The sequence below is a fragment of the Cyrtonyx montezumae genome, unplaced genomic scaffold, assembly GCF_038088225.1.
Source record: "Cyrtonyx montezumae isolate F1298 unplaced genomic scaffold, pur_monq_1.0 scaffold_44, whole genome shotgun sequence".
Lineage (NCBI taxonomy): Eukaryota > Metazoa > Chordata > Aves > Galliformes > Odontophoridae > Cyrtonyx > Cyrtonyx montezumae.
In genome coordinates, this window is record NW_027072050.1 from 176,834 (window position 1) to 202,818 (window position 25,985).

The following is a 25,985-nucleotide window of genomic DNA, read 5'->3' on the forward strand; positions in this document are numbered from 1 at the left end:
CACCGCCAGCTGGAGAGCCCCCAGCCCCCATAGCCCTTCGGGGTGTGGGCACAGCTGCCCCATCTATGTACAGCTATCTACATATGTACAAGGGATGGGGACAAGGGGCCATCACCTACCCCCCCCCAGCCCACAGCTTTCCTTGCTTGTGGGGGCCAGAAGGGGTCTTTGGGGTCCCTCCATTTTTACTAGGGAAGGAGCAACTCCACCCCATTGCCCAGTTTGGGGTGCAGCCCTCTAGCCCCGTGGGCGTGGGGTAGCGATGCCCTGTGCTATCTCACAGCTGAAGAAGGAATGGGGTGTTGTGTGTGTGTGGGGGGAGGGGGGGTCCAGCGCCGCACCCACATCCCCCTCCCCATAGCAAGGAGCCGCCCGTTGTGGCCTCTTTTATGGCTTATGCACGGCTGGGGGACGCTGCGGGGCCGGAGGTTGGGGCAGGAGGGAGCTGGGGGGAGGAGAGGGGTGGGATTTAAGTGCTGCCCTCCTCGGCCGAGCGCGTGTCGGATTTGAGCTTGACGAACTCCTTGGCCACCTCGTCGTTGTTGCGCTGGGACAGGATGCGCAGCACCGTCAGCCCGGTGTCGTCCATGTGGATGCGGCGGCCCAGGGGGAGCCAGCAGGCGCAGCCCCCCCGCTGCAGGAGCTCCCGCAGCTGCAGCACGGCGATGCCCACCGTGCGGTCCTCGCGGGCGAAGCAGTAATCCTTCACGCACACCTGCAGCTCGTAGCACTCGGGGCCCGTCTCCGTCCCCAGTGTGCTGTGGGGGGGTTGAAAACGTTGGCACGGGGGGGGGGGGTATCCCGTGTCCCCAGCATCCCTGTGTCCCCAGTGTCTCATGTCTCCAGAATCCCCATGTCCCCATTGTCCCCACCTCCTCCCATCTGCATTGTCCCCATGCCCTCAGAAGTCCCCATGTCCTCAGCATCCCCACATCTCCACCGTCCCCACACCCCAGCGTCCTCATGTCCCCTCTGCGCCCATTTTTGCTGTCCCCAGTGTCCCTATTCCCCTCGTCCCCGGCCCCACACCCCGCCGGTGCCACTCACAACTGGAAGCTCTCGTTGTATTTGGGGGCCCAGCTGTTGTTCTTGGACTTGGTGGCGAATTTCCTCTTCTTATCACTCAGGTGGGGGCCGATGATGTTGACCTCGATGAAGGGCCGGAAGATGCCCGACGTCTGCCACTTGAGGTCATTGGCAGCCACCACTGCGCCGTGTGGGGATGGGAGGTTTGTGGGGAGTCCCCCCCAACCTCCGATCTCCTCCCCTCCCCCAGGACCCCCCCTGCACCCACCTTTCACGGTGACTTTGTGTTCTCCGGTGCCGGGGTGGGTAAAGAGCTCCACGTGGATGGACACCTCCCCAACGGGGTCCTCCACGCCAGATCCTGCGTGGCCGAGGGGCAGATGAGTGGCAGCCCTTGTATTGTCCCCTCCTGTCCCCCGTTGTCCCCCGCCCACCCCAAAGCCCACTGCAGTGGGGCGGGTGATGCAGAGACACCAGGGCTGGGGGGTCAGTGCAGCAGCGTTCGCCCCACTGTGACCCCATGGGGTGATGGGGTGCAGCCACCGCCGGGCACTGCTGTCCCCTCCCCATCCGTGGTCCCTCCTCACCCAGAAGTGCCTGGAGGGGGAGGGGTGGGATCCCCACAGGGGGGGGACGCGGAGATGGCGGTGCTCAGTGTTGTCCTGTGCCACCACCAAAGCTATGGGGCTGCCCCACAGCAGTGACCTGCAACCCCCACCTCCCCCCTCCGCCACCCCCCGAGTGGTGCATGCACCCCATGGGTGAAGGAAGGTGGGGGGGGCAAGGCAGGCTCAGGGCATTCAACAGAAGGAGGAGATGTCCCCCTGTGTTCCAGCATGGCATGGGGAGGTGGGGGGACAACCACACTCCATCCTCTGCCCCCACCCGGCGCCCCGACCCCGCGGGCAGTGCCATGCTGAGCCAGAATGGAGTGATGTGGGGGGGTGTCTGAGTGCAGGAGGCCAAGCAGGAGGTGCAGACCCATTCCCCCCCCCCGACCCCAAAAGAAACAAACAAAAAAAAGGCTGGAGGTGTGCGGGAGGCCAAGCAGGGCCCAAGGGGGGGCTGTGCTCATTCCTCGAGGCAGAAATGGTCCTTATGGCAATAGGGCGAGGGGACATGGGTTGTGTGTGCCCCCCCCCGCAGCAGCAGTGGGGTGCCCCGAGCTCACAGCCCAACCCCAGGCTGTGGGGATGGGAAAGGGGTCAATGCCACCAAACTCCCCCCAGTTCAGCCCCAAATGGCCCCGCGAGGCTGAGGGGGGGGTGGGGGGGCACATCTTGGGGTGAGAGGCAGAGGAGTGCTGAGGGGGTGAGCGGTGCACGTACCCTTCTCAGGATAAATCTCTTCACTAAGGGTAAACCTAACACCTTTTCCACCATGGACTATTGGGGAGGAGAGAGAGAAAGAGACAGAGACACAGCACAGAGCGGACGGAGAGAGGAGGGAGACAGCGTGTGTGGGGGGGGGACAGCAAAAAGAGGGGTGGGGGAAGGAACAGAAAGAGAGAGAAAGAGAGATCAGCGCTGGCAGACGACACTGCGGCGACACGGAGCACCCAGGGGGGCTGGGGGGACCCACAGGACAGACGGACGGACGGACGCCCGGGGATTGGGGGTGGGGGGGGGACGCACAGACAGACCTGGTGCTGGGGGAGGGGGCACTGAGCTCCCCATGGCCCCATCCATCCACAGAGCACACAGCGGGGGGAGCCCGCACCATCCTCACACCCACAGCCCTACAGAGCCCCCCTCCCCTTGCTCCGGCCCCACGGGGCTGCGGTTATGGGGTGGGGGTGGGGGTGTGTGTGGGGGGGGGTCATACCTTGCGACGTCTGCGTCTGCACGAAGGTTTTGATGAGCAGGTCGGTGGCCTGGGTGTACAGGGACAGCGCGTAGCGCAGCGACTGCAGGTCGGGGCTCTTCTCCAGGAAGGTCTTCTTCAGCCCCACACCGCCGGCGTGGAAGTATTGCTGTGGGGGGGGGGAAAGGGAGTGGGTGTGGGGCGGCTCAGCGCAGTGTCCCTATGGGGACAGGGCTGTCCCCATCCTCCCCATAGTGCCCTCACCTTGATGGTGTCCAACGCCAGCTCCACCACCGCGCACTGCTTGGGGGTCAGGCTCTTGGCCTCCTCACGCACCATGTGGTCCTGGGGGGGGCACACACACACACACACACACACACACAAAGGCTCAGAGCGGGGACACGTGGGGATGTCACCTCACCCCCTCACCCCACAGCGGAGGGGACCTCGGAGCGCCCACCTTCAGCTTGGAGAGCTGCCCCAACTCCTTGGCTGCGTTGAAGATCATCTGCGTTCCCTGCGGAGAGCGGAGAGAAGGGGACGGCGAGAGTGAGGGGCTAGGTTGTGGGGGGGGGGAAGCGATGCCTGGGGGCTCCCCGGCCCCCCCCAAATTCAGGGGGGTTCCTCGGAGCCCTTTGAGCATCTCCAGGAGCCAAGCACTCGTGGCACGGCGATGGGGTTTGGGGACAGCGGGGCAGGGTGGCACCTTGGCACCAGTGACCCCATAGCCCTGCTCTGTGCCCCCCACAGTGGGGCAAGGGGGCAAGATCTGGGGACAATGCTGGCACCTGGCACAGCCCTCCTGTGCCCCGTGGTGCATTTGTCCCCAGTGACCCCAACCCCCCCATCAGCCCCAGGGGTTACGGACTGCAACGCACCCCCAGGGGACACCATGGGTGGGTGTCACCGGTCCCCATGGTGCCCCACACTGTGCCACCACTGCGAGTGGGGATGCAAAGCCCCACTGGTACGACCCCAAGGAGCGCAGCCCCACAGCATGAGGTGACCCCACAGAATCTGAGCTCCTTTCTACCGTGCAATGGGGTCAAACTGGGGCGGAGCCATGACCACCAGCTCCCCCCAGCAGCAGCAGTTCCAGTCCCCCCCAGCAACAAGAAACCCCACGAACCACCCCATACTTTGATTTCCTACCGCCCCCATTGACCCTTTGTGGCCCACTCCTGCCTCATTAGCCCTTCCCTCGCTGGCCCTGTCCCCCCCACAGGGACGCAGCTGTCACTCAAACGGAGCTCAACAGGACACGGTACAGAGCGGGACCCCCCCCACCCCACAGCATATGGGGCAAGGACGGGAGGAGACGAGCTGTGTCCTTACTTCAGTGTGACTGGGCAGCTTCACCCTGCTCTGGAAGAGAAGAGCAAGGGACAGTTACTGGGGGCCCCAGTGGTGAGTGTGACAGGTCTTAGCCCTATGGGGTGGGCTCAGTGCCCCCCACCTATGAAGCTGGGGGATGGAAGAATGCACTGAGGAAATGTGGGGCAGGAGGTGCTCTCCTCTGTGGGTCACAGCGTGGAGACATCAGGGCCGGGAGCTGTGGCACTGCCAGCGGGGCTCTCTGTGGCACCCAGTTTTGGGGTATGTGAGCACTGCATGGTGTGGGGATAGGGGGAGGGCCCCCATGGATGGGGGTCTGCCTGGAGAACGGGGGGGTCTGGGGCTCAGTGAGCTCAGCTGAGGCTGAGGTCAGAGATCCACAGGATCCCTGCAGCATCCTAAACCCACTGAGCCCTACACCCCTGGCAGTGGGGTGAGTTTGTGCCCTCCTTGTTCCGGCACCTGGTGGGATGCTGAGCCACGTGCCCCACAGCTATAACGCCCCACAAACCCACCCACGGGGGTAAACACAGCACAACACCCCCCACAACCACCACCACCAAACACAGACGTGGGGCACTGCCCCATCCCGCACAGCTCCGGGACAACACGGCACAGCGCGACATCACACCACGCCACATCCAGACAGCACGACAGAGGAAGCACGGACAAACCCGGTGACCACGGGGCCACCACGCGGCCACGGGGCGAGGACACACACGGGGCCCACGGGCTATTTACCTTCTCTGTCCCCTTGCCATGTTTTCTCAAGAGCGTGCCCTGTAGAAGCAATGTCAGAGGGTGAGCATTGGGGGACAGCGTGGGATGGGACGTGGGTAAGGCGAGGACATCACTGAGCTCCTAAGAGATGAGCGGGGATGATGGGGACGGGTCTCCGGGTGGGGGGCAGTGGGAAACCGGTTCCCATGGGATGCTGGATGTTGCACTGTTAGGGATCGGTTCCCAGAGGGGTCATGGGGACAGCAGTCCCCAAAGGATGCTGGGCCAGTTGGTCCCCACTGCTGCAGTGCTGGACCCATAGGGGTGGGTCCTTTTGGGGCGCAGGGTTAAGGGGGGAACCGGTCCCTCCTGGGATGCTGGGCTCATAGGGGACTGGTTCCTGCTGGGATGCAGTGCCATGCTGCAGTGCTGGGTTGATGAAGTGCTGGTGCCTGTGGGATACCAGGCTCAGGGAGGGCTGGTCCCCATGGGATTCTGGGTTAGGGGGGAACTGGTTCCACTGGGATGCTGGGCTGGTGAGCATCTGGTCCCTGCTGGGATGCTCAGTGGGACAGCGATCTCTACGGGATGCTGGATGTTGTGCCAATGGAGAACTGATCCCAATGCGGGGATGCTGGACCAGTGGGGGACTGGTTCCTGTGGGGAGTCTGGGCTGATGAGCAACTGGTCCCCACTGGGCTCATAGGGGACTGTTTCCTACCGGGATGTTGGGTCAGTGAGGGACAGGTCCCCATGGGATAACAGGCTCAGGGGACCTGAGGACCGGACCCAGAGATTGATGGGTGTGTGGGACACTGGTCTCTGTACGATGCTGGGCTGAGGAGCAGTTGGAAAGTTGGATTTATAGGGGATCAGTTCCTGCTGGGATGATGGATCAGTGGAGGAATGGTGCCCATGGGATTCTGGGTCAGTTGGTCCCCACTGCGGTGCTGGGTTTGGGTGTTGCACCAATGGGGAACCAGCCCACCACACTGGGATGCTGGAACTATGGGGGTTGGTCCCCATTGGGATGCTGAGTTACTGGGGGACTGATTTCCTATTGGGAAAATGGGCCCATGGAGGACTGGTCCCCTTGGGATGCCACACATGGGGGGTTGTGAGCAGCTTTGGGGGGGGACTGGGGGGTGGTGTGGGGGGTCTGGGGCACATCTGAATGAGGAGGGAGCATTAGAGGGGGTGATTGTGTGTGGGGTGGGGATGAGCAGCGTGGCTGGGTCAAGCAGGGCTACCAGGAAGGGTTGTGACTTAGGGGTGAAACTGAGGAATGGAGCGATGGGGGAACGGGGGGACCTTGCGTCCTACAGAGGTGGCCCCAGACCGAGCAGAAGAGGACAGAAGGAAACCACTGGGTCCGAGCTGTGCAAGGGACCAGAGCAGCACCGATCCCATATCCTGCCCAGGGCAGAGCCCCCTGCCTCCTGCCAACCTCCTGGCCAACGCCTCATGTCCAGGTTCTCCTTGCTGCAGGTGGGGAACACCTCTGCCCTCAGCCCCCACTGTACCCACAGCCCGGCCGGACCCTATGGGGAAACTGAGGCCCGCGGGGTGCAGAGCAGCCCTACCCACCCCGATCCCACAGCCACTGTCCCCATCCCACCCCAAAACAGAGCAAGACAACGGGGTCAGCCTGGCTGTCCCCAAACACGTGGCACTGCCCGTTGCCATCCTCTCTCCGCACTCACTGACTCCAAATCCAGGCACCCCGAATCTGTCCAACCCCAAATCCCCACTGGGGCAGGTGCCAAGCAGGCAGTGAGGGGACAGGCACGGGCAGAGCGCGGGCAGCCACGCGGGACGGGAACCGGCGAGGCCAGGACCGACACACAGCGGACAGACAGACAGACACACATGGAGCCGCCGTACTTACAATCATCTGCCATTGAGAGGCGAGCGGAGCAAGTGGAGAGAACAACCGTGACATGAGTGTCCCCACGCATGTGACGCAGTGCCAGACCCCTGCCCGTCACCTTATGGTCCTCCGGTCCCCATCCCCCCCCCCCAGCTCCGACCTTCCCTGCTGCAGTGGGGACACTGCCTGAGGGGACCCAGAGCCAGGGGGAGCAGCCTTGGCCCCACACCCCCAGGGCTGGCAAACACCGCCCAGTGGGGCTTCAAACCATCCACACGTCCCTACCACCGCCCCATAGCACAGCGAGCGCTGCCACTGCCCCACAGCAGAGCTACATGTGGTATGAGGGGACACGGCCTGGGACGGGGACAGAGCACAGACACAGTGCACAGAGCCCCACGGCCCCGCAGAGGCAGCTCCAGGGAGAGCCCGACCCCAGCCCCGGGGTCACGCAATTTGGGGTCATCCCCACCCCTGTCCAAGAGCCCCATGTTGCTGTTTGTGGGGAGGACACTGTGACACAGATGCAGAAATCCTCTTTCCGTGCAAGAACCATTCCTGGGCTTCACAGCCATCCCCACGTCACCTTATCCCTGTGTCACCCCATCCAAATGATGCCAGCCCCATGGCAAGGCCCCGCTTTCCCCAATGTCTCCACAGTCATTTTCCCAGGACAGGGCATGGAGGGAAGGATAGGAGGATGTGGCTGGATGCCTCCTGACACCACCATGGCAGGAAGGTGATATTCCAACAGCGGGGAACCTGAACCTCTGGCCCTGGGATTAAGAGTCCCAAGCTCAGCTGACTGAGTTAGCCAGGCTTTAACACCGACACCATCCTTAAGTCACTCCAGCTACCCAAAATCCAACCCTAATCCTAATCCTTCACATCAACCCCAACACTAACACGAACCCTAACCCCTAAGCCTAACCCTAACCACTAATCCCAACCCTAACCCTAACTCCAGCCCTCCTACAGCTCACGTGGTCATTCCTTCCTCCGTCCTTTCCCCAGCCATGAGCTGAGGACACACCTGGGAAGGACAACTTCACGGAGCCTGCGTGGCCTCGGCCCCGTGCCCCCTCCCCACCCCACCACTCACCGTTTGGTCGGTGAGCGGTGGCAGCACAATGGTCTTCTCCATGGTGTTCATCACCAGCTTCCAGAGCTCCTTCAGCACGCGCTTCAGCACCGTCTTCTCGCAGATCTTGGCGAAGAGCGTCAGGCTGTGGGGCGGGAGTGCGATTGACACCCCTGCATGGCACCCCACGCACGGCCAACCCAACCCTCCTGGTCCTCCAAGACGTGGGGGTCCCACTCACTTGCTGTCCAGGAGGTCCATGATGGGCTGCAGGACGTTGTCAGCATCCTGTGCCACGCTGCTGCAGGTGCTGGCGGGGACGTTGCCAGTGCCCTTCACCTGGCTCAGGATGTCCCCCATCTGCTTGACGCACTCCTCGATGTGGGGCTGGAAGCTGAGGATGGCAGTGATCGGGGGTGGGGGTCAGTGTTCGCCCATAGAAACCCCAGCGTGGCCATGGTCCCCAGGCCCTGTGCCCTCTCACCTGGTGGCAAACACTCTGCTCAGCTCATCCAGGACGTTGTTGAGCTTCACCTGCAGCTCCTTGAGGATGTCACTGGCTTCTGTGTCCAGCTGGGGGGGACAATTTGGGGCAGACATCAGATCCCCTAGTCCAACCCTGGGGGGCTCTCTCTGCACCTAACGCTCATCCTTGGGCAAGGTCCGGTGTGGTGCCATGGGGTGAGCCATGCAGAAATGAGGAACTGGGGACCACTCCGTGAACAAAAGCCCCATCCCCTCCCCATGCTCCCCACCCTGAGACCCTCACTACGCACCTCCTTCCCCCCCATGGCCTCGAACATCTTCTCCAGCTGGACACGGAGCTGCTGGATGTTGTTCATCAGGATGCAGGGCTGTAGGGGCAGGATTTGGGGTCAGCATCCGTGCTCGTGGCTGCGACAGCCCCACGGAGCCCCCCCACCCCACACAGGGTCACTGCAGCCCCGTGGCACTGAGATAAATTTTGGAGACCTCCATGAGACAACACAGTTGAGGGCAGGACATGGGTTGTGGGGACCACAATGGAGCTAAGTGACAGCTAAGTGACAACCAAGTGACAGCCACCGTGCAGGGACAGCATGAGCAGAAGGAAGGTACGTCACCACTTTCTCCTTCTCCTTGGAGCAGTATGAGGCGAAATCCTTGGAGATGATCTCAGCGTACTGCAGCAGCACGTTGCTGATGGTCTGCACCCAGGGGAAGGAGGGAGAGAAGGAGATGTGAGTCCCACAGTGGTGATGGAACCCCACGAGCATCGTGCAGTTGGATGGGAGGAGGTGGGGAAACGCCCAGCAGCACAGTTAGGGCTGGGGTCAGAGGGTACGGGACCCCTTCCAGGTGCCCACCTTGGCGAACCTCCGCATGTAGTGCCCAACGATCTGCGGGTCAGGGCACTCGAGTTTCTTGATGATCTCAAAGCTCTGGTTGAGCTGGGAGAAGACGTCCACCACGGAGCAGGAGAAGAGCGCGTGCTCCGACGTCTGCTGGAACTGGGGGCGGGCGAGAGCAGAGGGCAGTGGGGTGAGGGCTCCCGGCCCCATGAGCACACACCGGGATCGCATCCCGTACCCATTGATCTTACCCCGTCCTTCTTGTCGCGCTCCAGCGCTCCGTGCAGGAAATCCCGCGACACCTCCTCATTCTCATCCAACCATTGGATAACAAAGGGCTCAAACCAGCTGCAATGGGGGCATGTGAGCACAGCACGAGGTCTACCCTCTCCCCACGCCCCCAGGAGCTGCACTCACGCGGGGTACTCCGGGACACGGCTCTTGAAGGAGGGCAGCTCGGTGACGTACTCGTTGTACAGCCACTTCACCTTGAAGTGCAGGTTCATGTAGTCCGCGCTCTTGCACAGGCGGTGCTTGTCGTGCTCTGCGTGGGGAAGGTGAGAGCAGGGCGGTCTCATCCAGCCCCGAATCTTTGGGGGTGGGAAAGCTTGGGTGGCTCCATAAAATGATGGAGTGAAGAAGGGAGGGCTTCTTGGGGATGTTGAGGAGGGGTGGAAGGGGATCACTGTGATGTTTGAGTTGGCACTCACCCTCCATCGCGTACTTCATGTCTTGGGCAAAGAGGTTCCACATCACCTCAGCACTGATCTTCCCCACGTTCAGCTCCTGGGGGAACCTGGGGTGGGGGCACAGGGTGGGGTGGGAAGGACCCCACAGGCTCTTGGGGAGGTGAACCCCAACCTCTGTACGTCACAGGCAGCTTGGAAGCCAGCCCCAACCTCTGCCCGTCACACGACTTATTGAGGCCAACCCCAATCTTTGTCCGTTGCACAGCTTGCAGAGTCAGCTCCAACGTACGTCCATCCCATGTAGCACGGAGAGCCACCCCAATCTCTGTCCATCCTACGTAACTTGGAGGGCCAGCCCCAACCTCCACCCCATCTGCCTCAGTTTTCCCATTGGTAGAATTGGTGTTATTCCCCACATCCAAACTCAGCCTGGTTGGCACCATGCGATCCTGGGTGTCCCTTTACCTATAAGCTGGCGATAGACGGTTACTCACTGGTTCAGGCATGGCGTGTAGGAATTCTTGTCCTCCTCAATAATGGACACAATCAGGGTGATGAGCTTGGACCAGAAATCCAGGTTTTTGATGCTAGGCCCCTGCTCCTCAGGGGGCACCTCTCCCTTCTTGGTCTGGAGCAATGAGGACGCAGTGGAGGCTCTGGTTACCCATTGGCCCCATCGGGCTAACCTCCACAGCAGAGCTCAGGGGGAGCATCACCGGGGCAAGGGAAGGAGGAGGGGTGGACTTGGGGCAGTGGTGGAGCCCCACGCACCGGGTCGGTCTGGTACTCGCGGCTGTAGAGCTCGTGGCAGTTGTTGAAGATGTATTCGTAGGTGGAGTTGAGGCACGCCTTCACGCAGTCCTTCACCACCTGGCTGGCTCGGGGTGGGCTCTGCAGCTCCTGGACCTGTGTGGGATGGTGGTAGGTCTGCAGCAAGGCCAGCAGCCCCCACCTCGAATCTGTCAATGTGGAAGGAGCGAATACCTTCATCCGGAAAAAGGTGATGCTGGTCAGCAAATCCACTGTGGACTTGAGGTCCTGCAGCCGCTCAGGACTGCTGGCGGGGAAATTGTTCTGCCAGGGTTGGGGCGGAGGAGAGAAGAGTCACAAACTGGGGGGTGAAAGCGGGCCCTATTGCCCAGGTGGGGAAACTGAGGCGCAGCGATGCCTTACCCGGTACATGGAGAGGTCGATGCGCAGCGAGTTGTGCAGTTGGTCGAGGAGCTTGACGAAGCGTTCTTTCTGCAGAGAGACGCCCCGGGAACAGGTGAACGTGGGGATGGAGGTGGGGGCCGCCCCCTCCCCGCTGCGCCTGTACCCCAACCCTCTTGCTCCTGTCCTACTGTCCTGACATCCTTCCGTCCTGATGCCCTGCTGGCCCTCCCACCTCCACCAGCTTTGTGGCTGGGGCAGCCCACACTCTCTGGTGCCTGGGGCTCGCTGGCAGCTCTTGGTGGCTCCAGGGCACACGTGGTCCTGGCAGAGTGGAGATCCCTCGGTGTGGGATGCACTCCTGCATCCCCTCAGCACTCACTTTGTGCTGGAGCAGGACGGGGTACCCCTGCCCTGCCCTGGGCTCGGAGCGGAGCATGGAGCATGTTGTAGGATTGCACCTCCCAGTGGCATGTCCCCAGAGAGAGCAGAAAAAAAGGATATGGGGAGAGCAGCATAGGGTGCTGCGTTTCCCAGCTTTGAGACTGAGCTGTTTCAAGACAAAGCAAGGGAGATCCTAGGAGCTGGATGCTCCTTGGGGGCTCCTTGGGGCCTGCCCAGACAGCACAGATGGGACACCACGTGCTGATGATTTCCTCTGGGGATGAGTGGTTTGTGTCAGAAATTCATCTCCCAACCATGGTGTGAAGGGATGCCAACCCACACTGGGCTACAGATACAGCATCCGAGCTGGAGGCAAAGCAACCGCTTTGCCCCAAATGGAGAAGCACTTTGGGTGCACCTATGCAGGGGGGTTTGGATGCCCCCATGTCGGCCGCACCAGGGCCGGGCTGTCCTGCAAACCTTCGGAGCGCGCGCTCGGTCCCCGGCACCCAACGGCTGCAGCGCGCTTAAATCGGACCCGCCAGGTGCTCGGGGATAAAGCGGCACGGCCGGGCACTTTAGGACCCAACCGTTAGGCTCTCTAAAAAAAGAGAAAGAAACAAAGTTTTTAAAACCCTCCACATTAAGAGAAAGAGGTGTTTTTTTTCTTTCGTGTGGTTTCCTCCTGCGGCACGGCTCTCGCTACCCTTTGCCCTAACCGAGGCTGGGCTCCGACCCCATAGCGCCCACATAGAGGGATGCAGGGGCAGCCGGGGTGGGAGCACAGCCCCCTCCTCACCCTTGTCCCCGTGGGTGAACCCATCCCCGGCGCAAACTCAGCGTGGCACCCACGGGTGCTGGCATAGGTGGGTGAGTTTGCGGCGGTTTGGGATCGCACCCGGTGCGTGTGGGGCCGTGCAAAGCTCTCGTTTGGCACTGGCACTGCGCACTGCATCACCACCCCAGCGAAGGCACCTCAACCCCACCCAAGCAGAGTAATGTTGGGAGCAAATTTCAACTTTTTCCAGCAGGAAATTTCCATTCTGTAACCCAAGAGAGAGATGAATTTTGGTGCCAAAACCCCACTGCCCCGTGCCATCGGGTGGGGAGCTGCCTTGCACGGCCCCATTCGCCCCCTTTATGCCCCCCACCCCCTCCCCAGAGAAGAGAGAAGAAGAAGGAAGGAGTGTTTACGCACCATCGGACTTACCCCGAAATTGGAAGCGGCAAAGCGGTCGGAGGCGGAGACGTTGGTGGAGGCGGTGGTGTGGGCGTAGTAAGCGTTGATGTTGGCGAGGAGGGTGCTCATCACCGCCGGCACCCCCGGGCACATGTATTTGGAGGACAGGCAAGCAAAGTGCCTGGGGGAAGAAGTGGGAGACGTGCTGCAGGCCTGGGGGGGGGGGGCGTGCACTGGGAATGGGGTCTTTGGGGTACTGGGGGGATGTGGAAACAAAGGCACCAGAAGCAAGGCTGGGGGCACAAAGGGCAGCGAGATGCAAGGCAGCAAAGGACTCACGTCATGGCCTGGTAGATGGATTCCACCCCGTAGCGCATGGCAAACTCGTCCACGATCTCTTGTGCTGTCTCATCAAAATACACCTTCCAGGCGTCGTCCCCTTTGGCGTCGGGGATCTTCACCACTCCGTTGTTTTGTAAGTCCGTCACGAAGTGGAAAAGGTTCTGGGGGCACACACCGGGGTCCCGTTACAGCTCTGAGGCCAGGGTGGAGTGGTGTGGATAATGGGGTCCACGTGGTGCTCACCTCGTGCAGGCATGTGTACTGCACATGGTAGGGAGCCACCTTCTCCTCGCCCTTGATCTCCACGCTGATGTGCAGCCGGATGGCTCCCGACACGGCCGACTTGTCCGTCCGTTTGTCTAGAGGAGCACAGAGAGCATGAGACCCCCACAGCAGCCCCAGAACTGCCCCATTGTGAGGGTCCAGAGCACACTGGGACGCCTCTGTGTCTCTGTTTCCCCACGATCCCAATGGGATACGATGTTTTTTGCACCCTTCACAGTAGGGTGAGGGTTGTGTCCCCGGCGCAGCACTCACCCAGGTTGTACCACACGTCCATCTCCCCGCTCAGCGTCCGCACCTCGATGATGGTTTGGCCCAGGAAGTCGTCGGACTCCCTCTTGAAGCGCTGCTTCACACGGGACTTGATGTCATCGTCCTCATCCCAGACACGGACTTTGATGCGGTCAGAGGAGTTATGGCACTCACTGCAGGGAGAGGGGGGCGGGTACCAGGATGAGCGGGGAAACGTGCCTCAGTTTCCCCAGAACCACGGACAGCCCCGGCTCCCACGGGGCCCTTGCTGGACAGCTCCCTGCCATCCCCACCACCCAACTTACAAATGGAAATTCTCCTCCCAGACCGGGTTGAGATTGCCATAGATGGTTTTAGTCCTTTTTTTCGTCTTCCCAACCTGGACGGTCACATAGGGGTCACTGGAGCCCGTCTTATCCTTTGCTTGCAGACCCTGGGCACAGACCACTGCGGCACGGCACACAGCACAGTGCAGCACATACACCCGTCCACACCAACCACGTGTGGCACAGAGGAGAGAAGAAACAAAGAGCAACGTCAGTGCTACAGCCGCGTTGAGGTCCCCATGATGAGCACGCGGTGTCCCCTTGGCGTCTCCTAAAGCCACTCTGTGGGACGAGGGGGGCTGGGACACGCAGTGCACAGGGATGGTGACATCTCCAAGGGCTGGAGCTGCTGTACCCCACTCTCACCCCTAATGCTGTAGCCTATAGGGGATGCAGTTAGGGATGGCAAGAGCTGTTCCCCCAGGGATGTCCCACGACGGGAGCAGTGAGGACGCAGTGTCCCCATGGTGGGGGGGAACGTACCCGTGATGCTGATCTTGGCTGACCACTTGGAGGTGCCATCCAGGACGCTCTGCTTCACCGCCTTCATCTGCTGCGTGTGCGTGGTCTTGGTGACCCCGAACACCTCCTGGATCAGCTCGAAGATCTCCGGCTTGTTGCGCTCGCGGATCTTCATGCGGTCTTTCAGCACCATGATGATGTTCTGAGTGCGGTCCTCAGCTCCGTGCTTGGAGCTCTTCTCCGCCGCCCCTGGGGGAGGACAGAGATGGGTTTCACGGGGGAACAGATCACAGAAACATCGTAGAGTCATAGCTGAAGTTGGAGGGGACCCATCTGCCGTGGGGTGGGTGCCCCCCAACAGATCAGGCTGCACTGAGGACTCCCCATAGCCAAACTCCTCCCAGCTCCATCAGCTGATCTCCATGTCTCCATAGCAGAGCTGCTCCAGTGGTCTGAGCATCCTCATGGCCCTCTTCTGCTCCTGATCTCACAACTCCATATCCCTCCTGTGCTGGGAACACAGACCTGGATGCTCTACTCCAGATGGGGCCTCGCAAGGGCAGAACAGAGGGGACAGTCCCCTCCCTGCCCGCTGCCCCCCAGTCCTGCAGAGGTTTACCCCTCTCCCGTGGCACATGTGTATTGCTCACCCCAAGCGCACAGCACGACCCCACCTCCCAGATCACTGCCACCTCCACCTCCCTCCCTGCTGCCCCACAGCAATATGGGATGGGGAAGCAGATGTCTGCTTACTCTGCAGGCAGTCAGCATTGAGCAGGTCCTGGCACTTCTCGTGGCACTTGACACCGCACTCGGCGCAGCGCATGCCCTGCCGGGCGATGCCCCACAGCAGCCCCTCACACTCGTAGCAGTAGGTGGGGGTGGTGGCCGTCCACACCTCGAAGTTGTGGGGCGTGGTGCAGGAGATGGGGTACACTAAGGCTTGCAGGGTCTTCTTGTAAACATGGTTTTTCTGGGTGAGGTGGGGAAGAGAGAGGGAGAAAAGCTCATGCAAATGGCTCTAAGAGCTGCGGTCACACGGTGTGGCCATCGTGACCCCATTGACAGCATTCCCATTGCTGTCCATCCCAATCCCTTTGACCACGACCCCATTGCTGCCATCCTGACCCCACTGACCAGGTCCCCATTTGCTGCCACCTCCCAGCACCTACCAGCTCCTCGTTGTTCAAGGTGCTGGAGGCCAGTGCGGATGTGATTCCCGCTTTCCTGGACTGGACCAAAGACTGTAGGAAAGAAACAGAGTTCCCAGTCCATCTCATATCCATCTCCATGGATACGAGGACCCCTGAGACCCCTAATAGGGCACTCACCATCGCCTGCGGGTAGCCAGAGTGAGCAGGAAACAAAAATCCATCATTAGGAGCTATGTCACACTGTAACCCCGACTCTAACCCTGCCACATCCCACCACCTAATCCCACCTACGGTGCCCACCTGATTGCCAACCACAGCCCAAACCCCAACACCGACACAGCACAGCAGAAGCATCAGCGGCTGCCCCAAGCGGGCTGGGGACAGGGACAGCGCAGGGGGACAGCAGGGTGGGAGGGGGCAGGGTTGGGGACAGCATGGAGGTGCCCTGTGGGGGGCACAAAGTGTGGTGGGAGGAGGTGACAGCCTCCGAACTGTGGGCACAAAGAGCGTTTGATAGCTGAATTTGGTGTCTTCTGTCACTGGAGAAGTGACGGTGGGGGGGGACACTGCGTGACATAGGGGATGGATGAGACCCCAGTGAGGGGACAGCAGAGCCCATGGTGACAATGGGGATGGGATCCATAAAGGCACCTGTGGCACCACCTGAGCTATGGGACGGTGGGAAGGGAGGGGATGGGGGACACGTCTGTGCTAGGTGGCACCGGCCGAGATGAGGACACCGGATGCCTCAGTGTCGGGACCCTGCAGCTCCGTTAAAGGGAAGCACCCTTGGGTGGGCAGCGCCGTCCTCCTGGTCCAGGCCACCCCAAACCCACCCCTCCCCACCAGGAGCAGAGGTCCGGCAGCCCCCAAGGGCGCTCTCCCTTTAACCCCTTCATCCCGCGCTCACCAGATCGCTGACTAGAGGGAGAGATTTGCGTCCGGGCTTAATGTCGGGCATGCTGTTAATGCAGCGCAGAAACCTTACAGCCGCCCCCCTACAGCCGGGGACGGCCAAGCCAGGTTGGAGGAGAGAGAACAGAGAACACAAGCCATGTTAGAGGCGGCAGCGGGGCGCGGGCGGCGCGGTCCAGCGGGAGCGAAGCCGGCGGCTGTAGGGCGCAAGGCGTTATAGGAGGAACCTCACCAAATCGCTAACTAAAGGGATGGGTTTTCGCTTGCGTATATCCGGCATGCTGTCTATAATGATCAGCCCGCCGCCAGGCCTGCAAGAGAGAGGACAGTCAGCGGGGGAGCGGGGAAGCTGAGGCAGGGAGGGAGCCCCGCGCTCCTGGGGGCAGCGCGGCCGCTGGATGCGGCGGGAGGAGGGATGCTGGTGGAAGGATGCGGCTTTCCCCATCGCGCTGAGGTGTTTTCCTTCGGTGGTGAAGTGGGAAATGAAATGAGGAGCAGCCCTTGGGGTTGGGTTCAACTTTTTGGCGTGGAGTTGGGCTGCTCGGGGGACTGTCAGGCTTGGGGACCCCCATGACATCACTCGGGCCCCACGTTGCAGGAGGAGATGAGGGAGCTGACCCTGAACCACTCACCTCCTCATTGTCCCCTCGGTGGCGGCTCTTGGGGACATGGAGCAGTGCCTGGGGACATCTCCAAAGCACTGAGTGACCGGCATCCAGCCCCAAAACCCAGTGTCCAAACCCAAAACTGGGTGTCCAAGCAGGAAACCTGACATCCAGCCCCAAAACGTGGCCCCCAGCCCACGGAGGCCAGCCCCCCACAGCTCTCCCCAGCCCTCCCAGATGCCACCACCTCTGCCTTTGGGACAGCCCCACGTTCCCCAGGTACTCACCCGCCTTTGAACCAAAGTGATTTAGCCTCTCCATCGCCTTCCCCACGAGCCTGCAAAACACGGGGTGAGCATCAGGGGCATGGCACTGATCATGGTGGGTGAAAGCCTGGTCCTAAAAGCACGGGGCTATAAAATGCCATCAAGTATCTACTCTGAACAACGGGAGAGGGAAACAACCAGCCCCAAATCTCAGGTGGGATGGATGCACTGTGCACAAGTGCAGGTTTGGGGAGCATTGCTGGGAAGGTGCAGAAGGGGAGAACGCGGGGACCGGGGTGTGTGTAGGGACCCCCGAAGGAATTTTAGGCGGAAAAAGGGAGGAAAAAGCCAATTGTTTCCTCCCTTGTAGGGCGGTCCCTGCACACGTGTGGGCACATGGGGGAGGCGCACACAGTTCCATCAGACATGCTTACCTACAGCCCTCCCCTGCAGGAAGGGGAGACGCGGGCGCAAGGGCCATGGTGGTGGAGAACTGAAAAGTGAAGCGGTGGGGAGGGGGATCGCAGCCCCGGGGGGAGCAAATCCAGAGCCAAAACAAAAAGAAAAGATGGAGGATGGAGTCTAAAAACAGAACAAAAACGTGTCAGCGCAATGCAGGGATGGGGTGAGAGGATGGCACTGGCATGCAGCACACATGGTGACAGTCCTCAGCGTTCTGTGCCCCCCACGGGGCCACCATGGGGTCCCCACTGCCCCCCAGGGTGTGGGTGTTTGTGGGGCGGGCAGCAGGGTGCTCACCTCCTGCAGCTGCAGGCAGACCTTGTTGAAGGCTCGCAGCCAGTTGGCTTTGGCTCGTGCTTTGGGGTCCTGCACCTCCACCTCTGCTGGCTCCCTGCGGGGACACAGCGCGCTCACTGCCCGCATGATGCTGGGGTGTGGGCGCAGTGAGGTGTGGGGGTCCCGATGGGTTTTGAGGAAATGTGACCATGGGAAATGGTATTTTCTAGCAGGGAGATCTCTGCAAAGGCAGAACCTCCTCACCCTTGGGGAACCTTGACTTGGCACCCAAGGGAGATGGAAGGATCCAGCCTGGAGCAAAGTGACACCGGCATGGAGACCCACGCATTACATGCCTTCATTCTGCTTGGAATCACAGTCATGGAATCACAGAGTTATAGGGTGATAGGCTCATGGAGTCATGGAGTCATACGGACTTAGAGTCGGGTCCGTGGAATCATGGAGTCACAGAGTCAGAGCCATAGAGCCACAGAGTAATAGAATTAAAGTCGAATCACGGCATTGCAGTGTCACAGTCACACGATCACGGAGTCACGGAATCACAGAATCACAGCGTGGCTTGGGTTGGAAGGGACATTAAATATCAGCCAGTTCCCAGCCCATCTGCTGAGCCAGGCTGTCCTTCAAGCATTTCCCACCACGCTGGGGCTAGGAGCACCCGCCCAGGGATGACTTCCAGTTCTTTTCCTCCTCTGTAGCAAAACTCAGATGGGGAAGAAAAGGAGAGGAACACTTTGAACACGCCAAACCTGTCAGGCTCCCACAGAGCCCAGTGTGATGTGTCAGTGGGAACGGTGCCCGTGTGAGTTCAGGAGACACTGTAGGACTTCAGCCCTGTTTGTGGGGGTTCCCAGCGTGGGGCGACCATGGGGCAGCCCACAGAAGGGGGCAGACCTGAACCAAGGTCCACCACTGAGCTGTGTCACGACTCCAGAGTGTCCCCAGGCATGGCGTCACACTTTGGGACAAATCCCCCTCCTACCTCTCATCCTGTTTTGGGGGCTCGGGTTCAGGTGCTGGCTCTGGCACAGGAGCTTCATCTCTCTGCACCTCTGAGGTCTCCTGCAGGGTAGAGGTGTCCTGCTCCTCCTTCTTCTCCTCCTTCCTCTCTTCCTTCCTCTCCTCTTTCCTCTCCTCCTTCCTTTCCTGCTGCTGTGGCTTCGCCTGCGGGATTTGCTGCTGCTGCTGTGGCTTCTGTGGCGTGGGATATGTGTCACGCTCAGGGGCTTCATAGGCACCCTGCTCCCGCAGCTCTTCCTCCTCCTCCTCCTCCTCCTCCTTGGGGTAGCCCTCTTCATTCTCACTGTAGTCCTCATTGAACTCTTCCTCCTCCTCCTCCAGGTAGAGGTCATCGTCCTCATCCTCCTCCCAGCGCGGCGAGTCCTTGCGGTAGCTGACGGAGCTGTGGCAGGAGTGGTAGGAGTCTCCGTCCCTCTCGTCCAGCTCTGAGTCCCGCAGGCTCTCGTTCTCGAAGTCCTCGCTCAGCTGGGAGCTGCCTTGGCTCAGCTCGGCTGATGAGGCATAGCGGCTGCTCCCCGTGGGGCTGTGGGATGAGGGGAAAAGGAGAGGGTTCCCGTGGGTCTGCATTGTGGCACTGCCTGCCCCATGTCCCCTCAGTCCCAAGGGGATATGTGGGGCTGGCGTGGAGGGAGCTCACCCCAGGACGTGGCCCTGGGTGGGCACTGGGCTCCTGGTACTGGCAGAAGTAGACACAGGCCCCAGTTTGGGTGCTAGGGGGTCTGGACATTCCTGACTGTCCCCTCAGCTTGCCTCTGCCAAGGGTGAGGGCACAGTGTGGCCACGTGGAACTCACAGCTGGATCCAGATTCCTGCCCTCTGTCCTCCAAATTTAGCCCCTAACCCCACCCCTGATGGCCTGGTGCTCCTGAACCCATCATAGGCACTCCACATCCATAGGCAGCCCCCCTCTAAGAGTACCCCATCTCCAAGTGTACCTCTTTCTACGGACATCTCACCAAGGGCACCCCTTCTCCGAGGGTACCACCCCTCCTATTGCATCCCCTCTTCTATGGACACCCTCTCCCTATGGACACCCTTCTTCTCTAAGGGCATCTCCTCTCCTAGGGTGTCCCGTCCCTGCACGGGCAACCCATCCCAGGGATCCCCTCTCCACGGGCACTCCCTCTCTGAGCGTGCCCCCTGTGCATGGACACGCAGCCACTCCCTTGCCCTGGGGACCTCTCTTTGCTCTTTCTATGGGGCCAGAGCCTTCTCACCACTCCCTCCCTGCTGCCCCCTAACCAGCACCCTCCTCCCACTGCCATGGGTGCAGTGGAGCAGAGGGACTCCTTGTACCCCAAATGCTCCTGGGGTTGGGATGTCCCAATGGCCACGGGGCTCCGGGGACTCACATAAGCACACATGCAGACAGGACAGGGACAGGGACATGCCTAGGAAGAGGCCGACACCACATCTCCAGCCAGGGCTCGGGGTGGGCGAGGGGGGCATGGAGAGGGAGTGGGGGAAGCTGGGGTGGGGGCACTGGGAGGGGACACCGGGGACACCCAGGGGTGCAGGCATCATCCAGACTCCTCGGGGAGGGGGGCTTGGGGCAGGGGCTGAAGGAGACACGGCTCATGCCTGGCCTGATCCTGGCCCTTGGGGTCTCAAATTGCTGCAGGGAGAGCTCTAGTGCACAAGGTGACCAGGGACACAGGTGGCATTGGTGCCCCCACGTCACCACGATGGGGGTCAGACGGCACCACGACACGTGCTCACCCCCACCTCCAGCTCCAGGAAGAGCAGCAAAACGGGCAATAAACCAAAACCCTCCGAACTTCCTCACGCCGCTCCCGCTCTGCGGGGCGAAGCCTCCCTTGCCGGGACTGGTGTTGGCCTCACCGCGGCTGCAAAGAGCGACCACAGCACTCTGCGAGGACGGCACACGGCACGCGACGAGGGAGCGACCCACCTATCCGATAGGTCTAGGGACCGCCTGCTCTCAAGGGAAGGCTGGCGGCTGGTCCGCCTGCTCGACGCGGAAGCGGACTCAGCGTCGCTGCGCCCGTTTGGGGCAGAGTCTACGCTACCGTAGCGTCTGCCGGGGAGGAGAGGAAGAGGATGGTCAGCGAGGTCCCAACCGCCGCCCGCCACCGCGCTGTCAGCTGGGGACGTGGCCTTGGGGGCTGGCACCGTGTGCTGTGACCGCAGGGCTCGTCCCCTCCTGCCCTATGGCCACGTTGGGGTTTGGGGTCAGCGGTGGGGACAGAGGGGTGGGTTGAGCCCACAGAGCTTGAAAACTCCTCCGTCCATCTCCAGCAATGAGGAGAGGCTCAGGGTTGGCACCCTCCTCGTCCTCAGCTCTCCGCCAACCACGATTTCCCCGCTGGCACTCCGAGCACCTCGGGGTGGGAGCAGTGGGTGCCGTGGGGGTGCTGGATCTCGGGGCTACCTGATGGGCCGCTGGTCGGAGTAGTCCATCTCGTAGCTCTGCATGGAGTCAGTGTAGGAGTCGCGGGAGCTCTGCTGCTGGTGCCGCATGGGGTACTGGTGCACCGAGGCATTGGGCTGCGAGGTGGTGTAGTAGGGTGGGGGGATGCTGTTGCTGGTCTCGCTGCGGTAATCACTGTCCCGGTCATCCACAGTGCTGTCGGGATCATCGTCTGCAAGGGGATGCCGTGAGCGGGATGGGGGCACCCCAAAACCACCCCCCAGTGCGTCCCAATATGTGTGGGAGGGTGTGTGGATACTCACTCTGCTGCTCTCCCCAGCCAAAGTAATTCCAGTTGCCTACAAAGAAAAGGGGCAGAGGAGGGGGTCAGGGCGGTGGTGGCCCTGGGACAGCGCCAGGAGCTGCTCCCCCCGGGTGTGGTGGCACCAAGAAGGGTTGGGGACAGAGTCTGGGAGTGGTCACGGTGGCACCAAGCTGTGCTGTGCACTTACAGCACTGGGAGCCGTGCACGGGCAGAGGCTTCTCCTGCTCCTCCTGGAAGGCGTACTGGGGGGGGGGACAAGGAAATGAGGGCTGACTGCAGCCCCCCCAGCCCCGCCCAGCCCCTGTGCTGGGACCCCTCCCCCTTACATCATCCTGGTCCCGCATGGCGTTGAGCTGCTCCAGTTTCTTTGCCCAATACCTTGCCTCTTCCTCGGGGATGTCTGGAAGGAGAGAGACCCCCATAGGTGCACGGAACCCCCCCGGAATGGGATGGGCCCCGCGGAGCACGGGGTGGGGGTGAGGAGGGGGCACACACCCAGCGGCAGCTCGAAGCGGGTGTCGAGGAGGATGCGGTGGAAGGTGGGGTCCTTGGTGCCTGAAATCTCATTGTCGGTCATGATGACCTGCGAGTCAAGAGTCAGCCATTCCCCGGGACCCTCCTGCGGGAAAAGGGGGCTCAGGGGGGGACCGGGACACCCCCAGCAGCCAAGAGACCCAAGTGCCCCACTATGAGGTGCCACTGCTGACCCAGTGAGCACCCCAAATCCTAACTCTAACCCTAACCCCCTTCCATGCAGGGATAGGGAAGCCACCCAGGGGGGTGTCCCCATGTCCCCTGTGGTGTACCCGGGGGTGGGGGAGGGGGCCCTACCTCATTGGACTGCCGGATGGTGCGCAGTGGGATCCACACCGTCCCCACCATGGTGTCCCAAATCAGGCCCTTGTTCCACACCTCCACTGTCAGGCCCAGGTCCAGACGGTTGATCTCACTGCGGGGTGGGGGAGGAATTGGGGTCATCCCCTTCCCTGCTGCCTCTCTGTCCCCCAGGACTCAGCTGGGGTTGGGGTCAGAGGGAGCAGCAGGGGCAGGGGGACCCTGGAGGATGCCGGGAGCAGTGGGGTGGGGGGATCACAGGACCCCTATGGGGATGATGCAGGAAGCAGCAGGAGTGGGGGGACCAGGAGGTCCCTATGGGGTACAAGGAACAGCGGGGTGGGGGCACTCACAACATGAAGTCCTGCTCCCAGGCGGGCAGGTTGCCCCGCACCGCGATCGTGGTACTCTTGACATTCTGCACCTTCAGCGTCACGTAGGTGTTGAACTTCTCTGCAGGAGCAAAGCGGAGGGTGATGGGACCCCCCCCCATAACCCCCCCACCCCGCACACCCCCTGGCTGTGACCCCCCACAGTCCTACCTGGCGAGCACTTATCTTTTGTCCCCCCCCATCCCACACATTTCTGGTGATATCGTCCAAGTAATTTCAAGCTTGGGGTCTCCTTGCCTCCCCCCTCCCCCCCCCACTTTGCCCCCCAGGATGCCCACTCACCTTGGGGCCCATCGAATTTGGCCTTTTTAACTGTAGAGACAGAGAGAGAATGGGGGGATCAGCTCATATTGGGGCTGAGAATCCCCTTATGTATCCGAAGGATGGGGGTCCCCAGGTCTGACACCGCTAAGCCCCCTCACCCCAAATAACCCAAGATGAGTGATTGCAACCCAAAATGAACAGCTTTCCCTGGTACTCTCTCCCTCTTCCCCCTCTTTTTTTGTGTCCATGCGGGGAAAAAGACCCCGTTTGGAGGATGGGGCAGCTGCGGTGATCGCAGGGCAGTGTGCCCCCCCCCCCTCCCCGAGCCACTCCCGCTCAGCATCACAGCAGCAAACGACACAGGGTGTACCCCACGGCCATTTTTGGGGTGTTTTTGGGGTGGTTTAGGGCAATTGGGTGCCCACACTGGGGTGGCAGAGACAGCAGCATGCCGTGGGCTGAGCCCCAACGAGGGGTCCCCATCGGCATCCCCAGAGCTGGCAGGAGGGGACGAGACGGGCAGGGATGACACAGCACCCGCAGAACGGGGGAATGACGCCGGTGCCAGCGGGGAAGGGGGGGGGGGAGGACCAACGTGACCGAGGAGGGATGAAAATAGCCCTGGCAATAGCAAAAGGGAATTTGATTTCGGCGACGTGCCGGCACCGCAGGGCACACGTGCCTGGGGGGGACATGGCACGGGGAGACTGAGGCAGCGGATGTGGCACCACGTGGCACACGTAGCTGGGGAGACAGCCTGGGGGGGAGGGGGGGGGGGAACACAACGACTAGGGAAATAATTGGGATCCCCAGCGGGATCTCACTGGGGTGCTGCACAGAGTGCATCCGTGGCCTGCACCCATCCGCTCTCCATCATCTGCTGCCCCCGAACCGGGGGAGCAGAGACAGGAAAAGCTCCAAAAATACCCGACGGGAACAAACCATCACCCGGGGAACACGTGGCTCTGCTGGCTGCCATCCGCGCCGGGGAGGTGTCCCGCTGCCACCATCTGCGGCTGCACGGTCCCCCCCCCACGCGTCCCCAAAAGCACCCCGGGGGGCTGTGCTCAGGGTGCACAGCTTGGGCGGGATTGGGCCCCGGTGCTGTGGGGGGAGGGGGAGATCGGGGACCCTGAGTGGGAGATGGGGGCCCTCGGAGTGGGGTCAGCCTCCTGTGGGGTGTTGGCCAGTGGGGAAACTGAGGCAGGAGGCAGGGAGTGGTGGGCAACGGTGTGGGCACCAGGCTGGGCCGGTCCTTCTGTCCATCCCACTCCACTGTCTGTCGGTCCAGTCGCTCATCCCTCTGTCTGTCCCATTCCTCTGTCCATCTGTCCATTCATCTTTCTGCCAGGGCATCCACTCCCGCACACAGCTCTGTCTGTCCATCCATCCATCCATCCACCCACCCATCCACCCACCCACCCATCCATCCACCTGTCCATCCGTCCGTCCATCAGTCAACCTGTCCACTCTTCCACCTGTCTGCCCACCCATCCCTCCCTCCCTCCCTCCCTCCATCCATCCCTGCTCCCCTTTGGTGACAGTCACCAGGTCACACCCCCTCGCAGCCCCCCCCACCCTCCCCAAGCCCCCTTGGGTGCTGGGGGTGATACAGCCGCTCAGGATGGGCAAGGGACCCCTGGGAATGGTGAGGGGGGGCACAGCCATGCGGGGCTGTGACACTTCTGCCCCTGTGGCCCCAGAAATAGGGTGACACAAATCGCTGCGTGGGGGATGCCGCTTGTCACCCTCCTCCCCCCGGATGTCACCGCCATGATTGGCACTGGGAGGGAATCCCAGACTCTGTCCTCCCCCCCCCTCCTTCCAGTTCGTCCCAGTTTGGGTGAGTGGCATCCCCAGTTAGGCCCCCACCAGCACCTAACCCTAACCCAGGTCCCCCCCAGGGCCCCCCCAGCATCACTGGGCTCGTTGCCCACTCTGCAGTGGTGCATGGGGAACGAGAGGGAATTAGGGGTTGGGGGGGTTCATTGCGGGAGAAGGGGGTGGGGTTGTAATTGGGGTGGGGGGCATCTGGGAGGGAATTGGGGCTGTGGGGGTAGGTAATGGGGTTTGAGGATGGATGGATGGGGGCTGCTTGGGGTGGGGATGTTGGGGGGAGGATAGGAGGAAGGTTGGGGGGTGTGAGGCTGAGAAAGTGGGGAAGAGTGTAATTAGTGCAATTAGGGACCAGGGATGGGGGTGTCGTTGGGGTGTTTGGGGGATGATTGGGGAAAGATGGGGGGATTTGGGGATCGATGGGGTGGGTGGGGTGGGGGTGTTGGGGATGGGAGGTAGGATAAAGGGGGGAGAGGTGGGGGGAGGGTGGGGGGCGTTGGGGTGGGGAATGGGGGTTCTGCGTGTGTGGCGTGGGGGTGGTTGGGGATGGATACGGGGTGAGGGAGCGCGAATGCGAGGTGGGGTGGGAATAGTGGGGGAACCGCTTGCTCTGGGGATACCCATGGGGATGGGGCAACCTTAGGGCGGGGGGGGGGGAGCACATACCCATAGGATCACATTTAGAGCTCAACCCCCCCTCCCTCCCCGGCTCTGAACCGCATCACCCCCACAACGCACCAGGGTGCGGCCCCCACACACCAACCCCCCTTCCCCCCCCCCCCAACCCTACACCCCCCCGGCCCCACTCCCACTCCATTCACAAAACCCCACATTTTTATGAATGGAGCAGCGCTATCTCCCCATGGGTAAAAAAATCACCAATCTCCTCCACCCGGAGGTGGGTGGGGGGGGGTCCCTGTGCCGAGGGGGGGCCCAGCGGGTCTCCATTCTGCATGTGTGTACCCCCCCCCCCCCATTTTGCCATACCTCCGACGCAGAGCAGCGACAT

The 25,985-nt window shown here is 61.7% G+C and overlaps 1 protein-coding gene across 1 annotated transcript; it reads right to left on the reverse strand.

Moving 5' to 3' along the window:
- Positions 1-469: 469 nt before the first annotated feature.
- Positions 470-25,985, reverse strand: UNC13A (unc-13 homolog A). The gene is made up of 46 exons (XM_065747316.1): positions 25,964-25,985; positions 23,159-23,188; positions 22,838-22,937; positions 22,482-22,599; positions 22,146-22,269; positions 21,977-22,050; positions 21,838-21,892; positions 21,649-21,684; positions 21,347-21,557; positions 20,867-20,992; positions 18,917-19,477; positions 17,935-18,028; positions 17,197-17,246; positions 16,300-16,387; positions 15,567-15,572; positions 15,408-15,479; positions 14,989-15,208; positions 14,257-14,484; positions 13,753-13,894; positions 13,451-13,620; positions 13,157-13,272; positions 12,911-13,074; positions 12,590-12,752; positions 11,029-11,097; positions 10,840-10,929; positions 10,627-10,761; positions 10,350-10,483; positions 9,877-9,962; positions 9,584-9,710; positions 9,418-9,514; positions 9,182-9,325; positions 8,939-9,022; positions 8,612-8,689; positions 8,320-8,408; positions 8,077-8,229; positions 7,857-7,980; positions 6,773-6,778; positions 4,906-4,944; positions 4,165-4,194; positions 3,290-3,346; positions 3,094-3,174; positions 2,851-2,998; positions 2,355-2,411; positions 1,295-1,387; positions 1,048-1,207; positions 470-758 (listed from the first exon to the last, which is right to left on the reverse strand). The coding sequence occupies exons 1-46, from the start codon at positions 25,983-25,985 to the stop codon at positions 470-472; spliced, it is 5,340 nt and encodes a 1,779-aa protein (XP_065603388.1).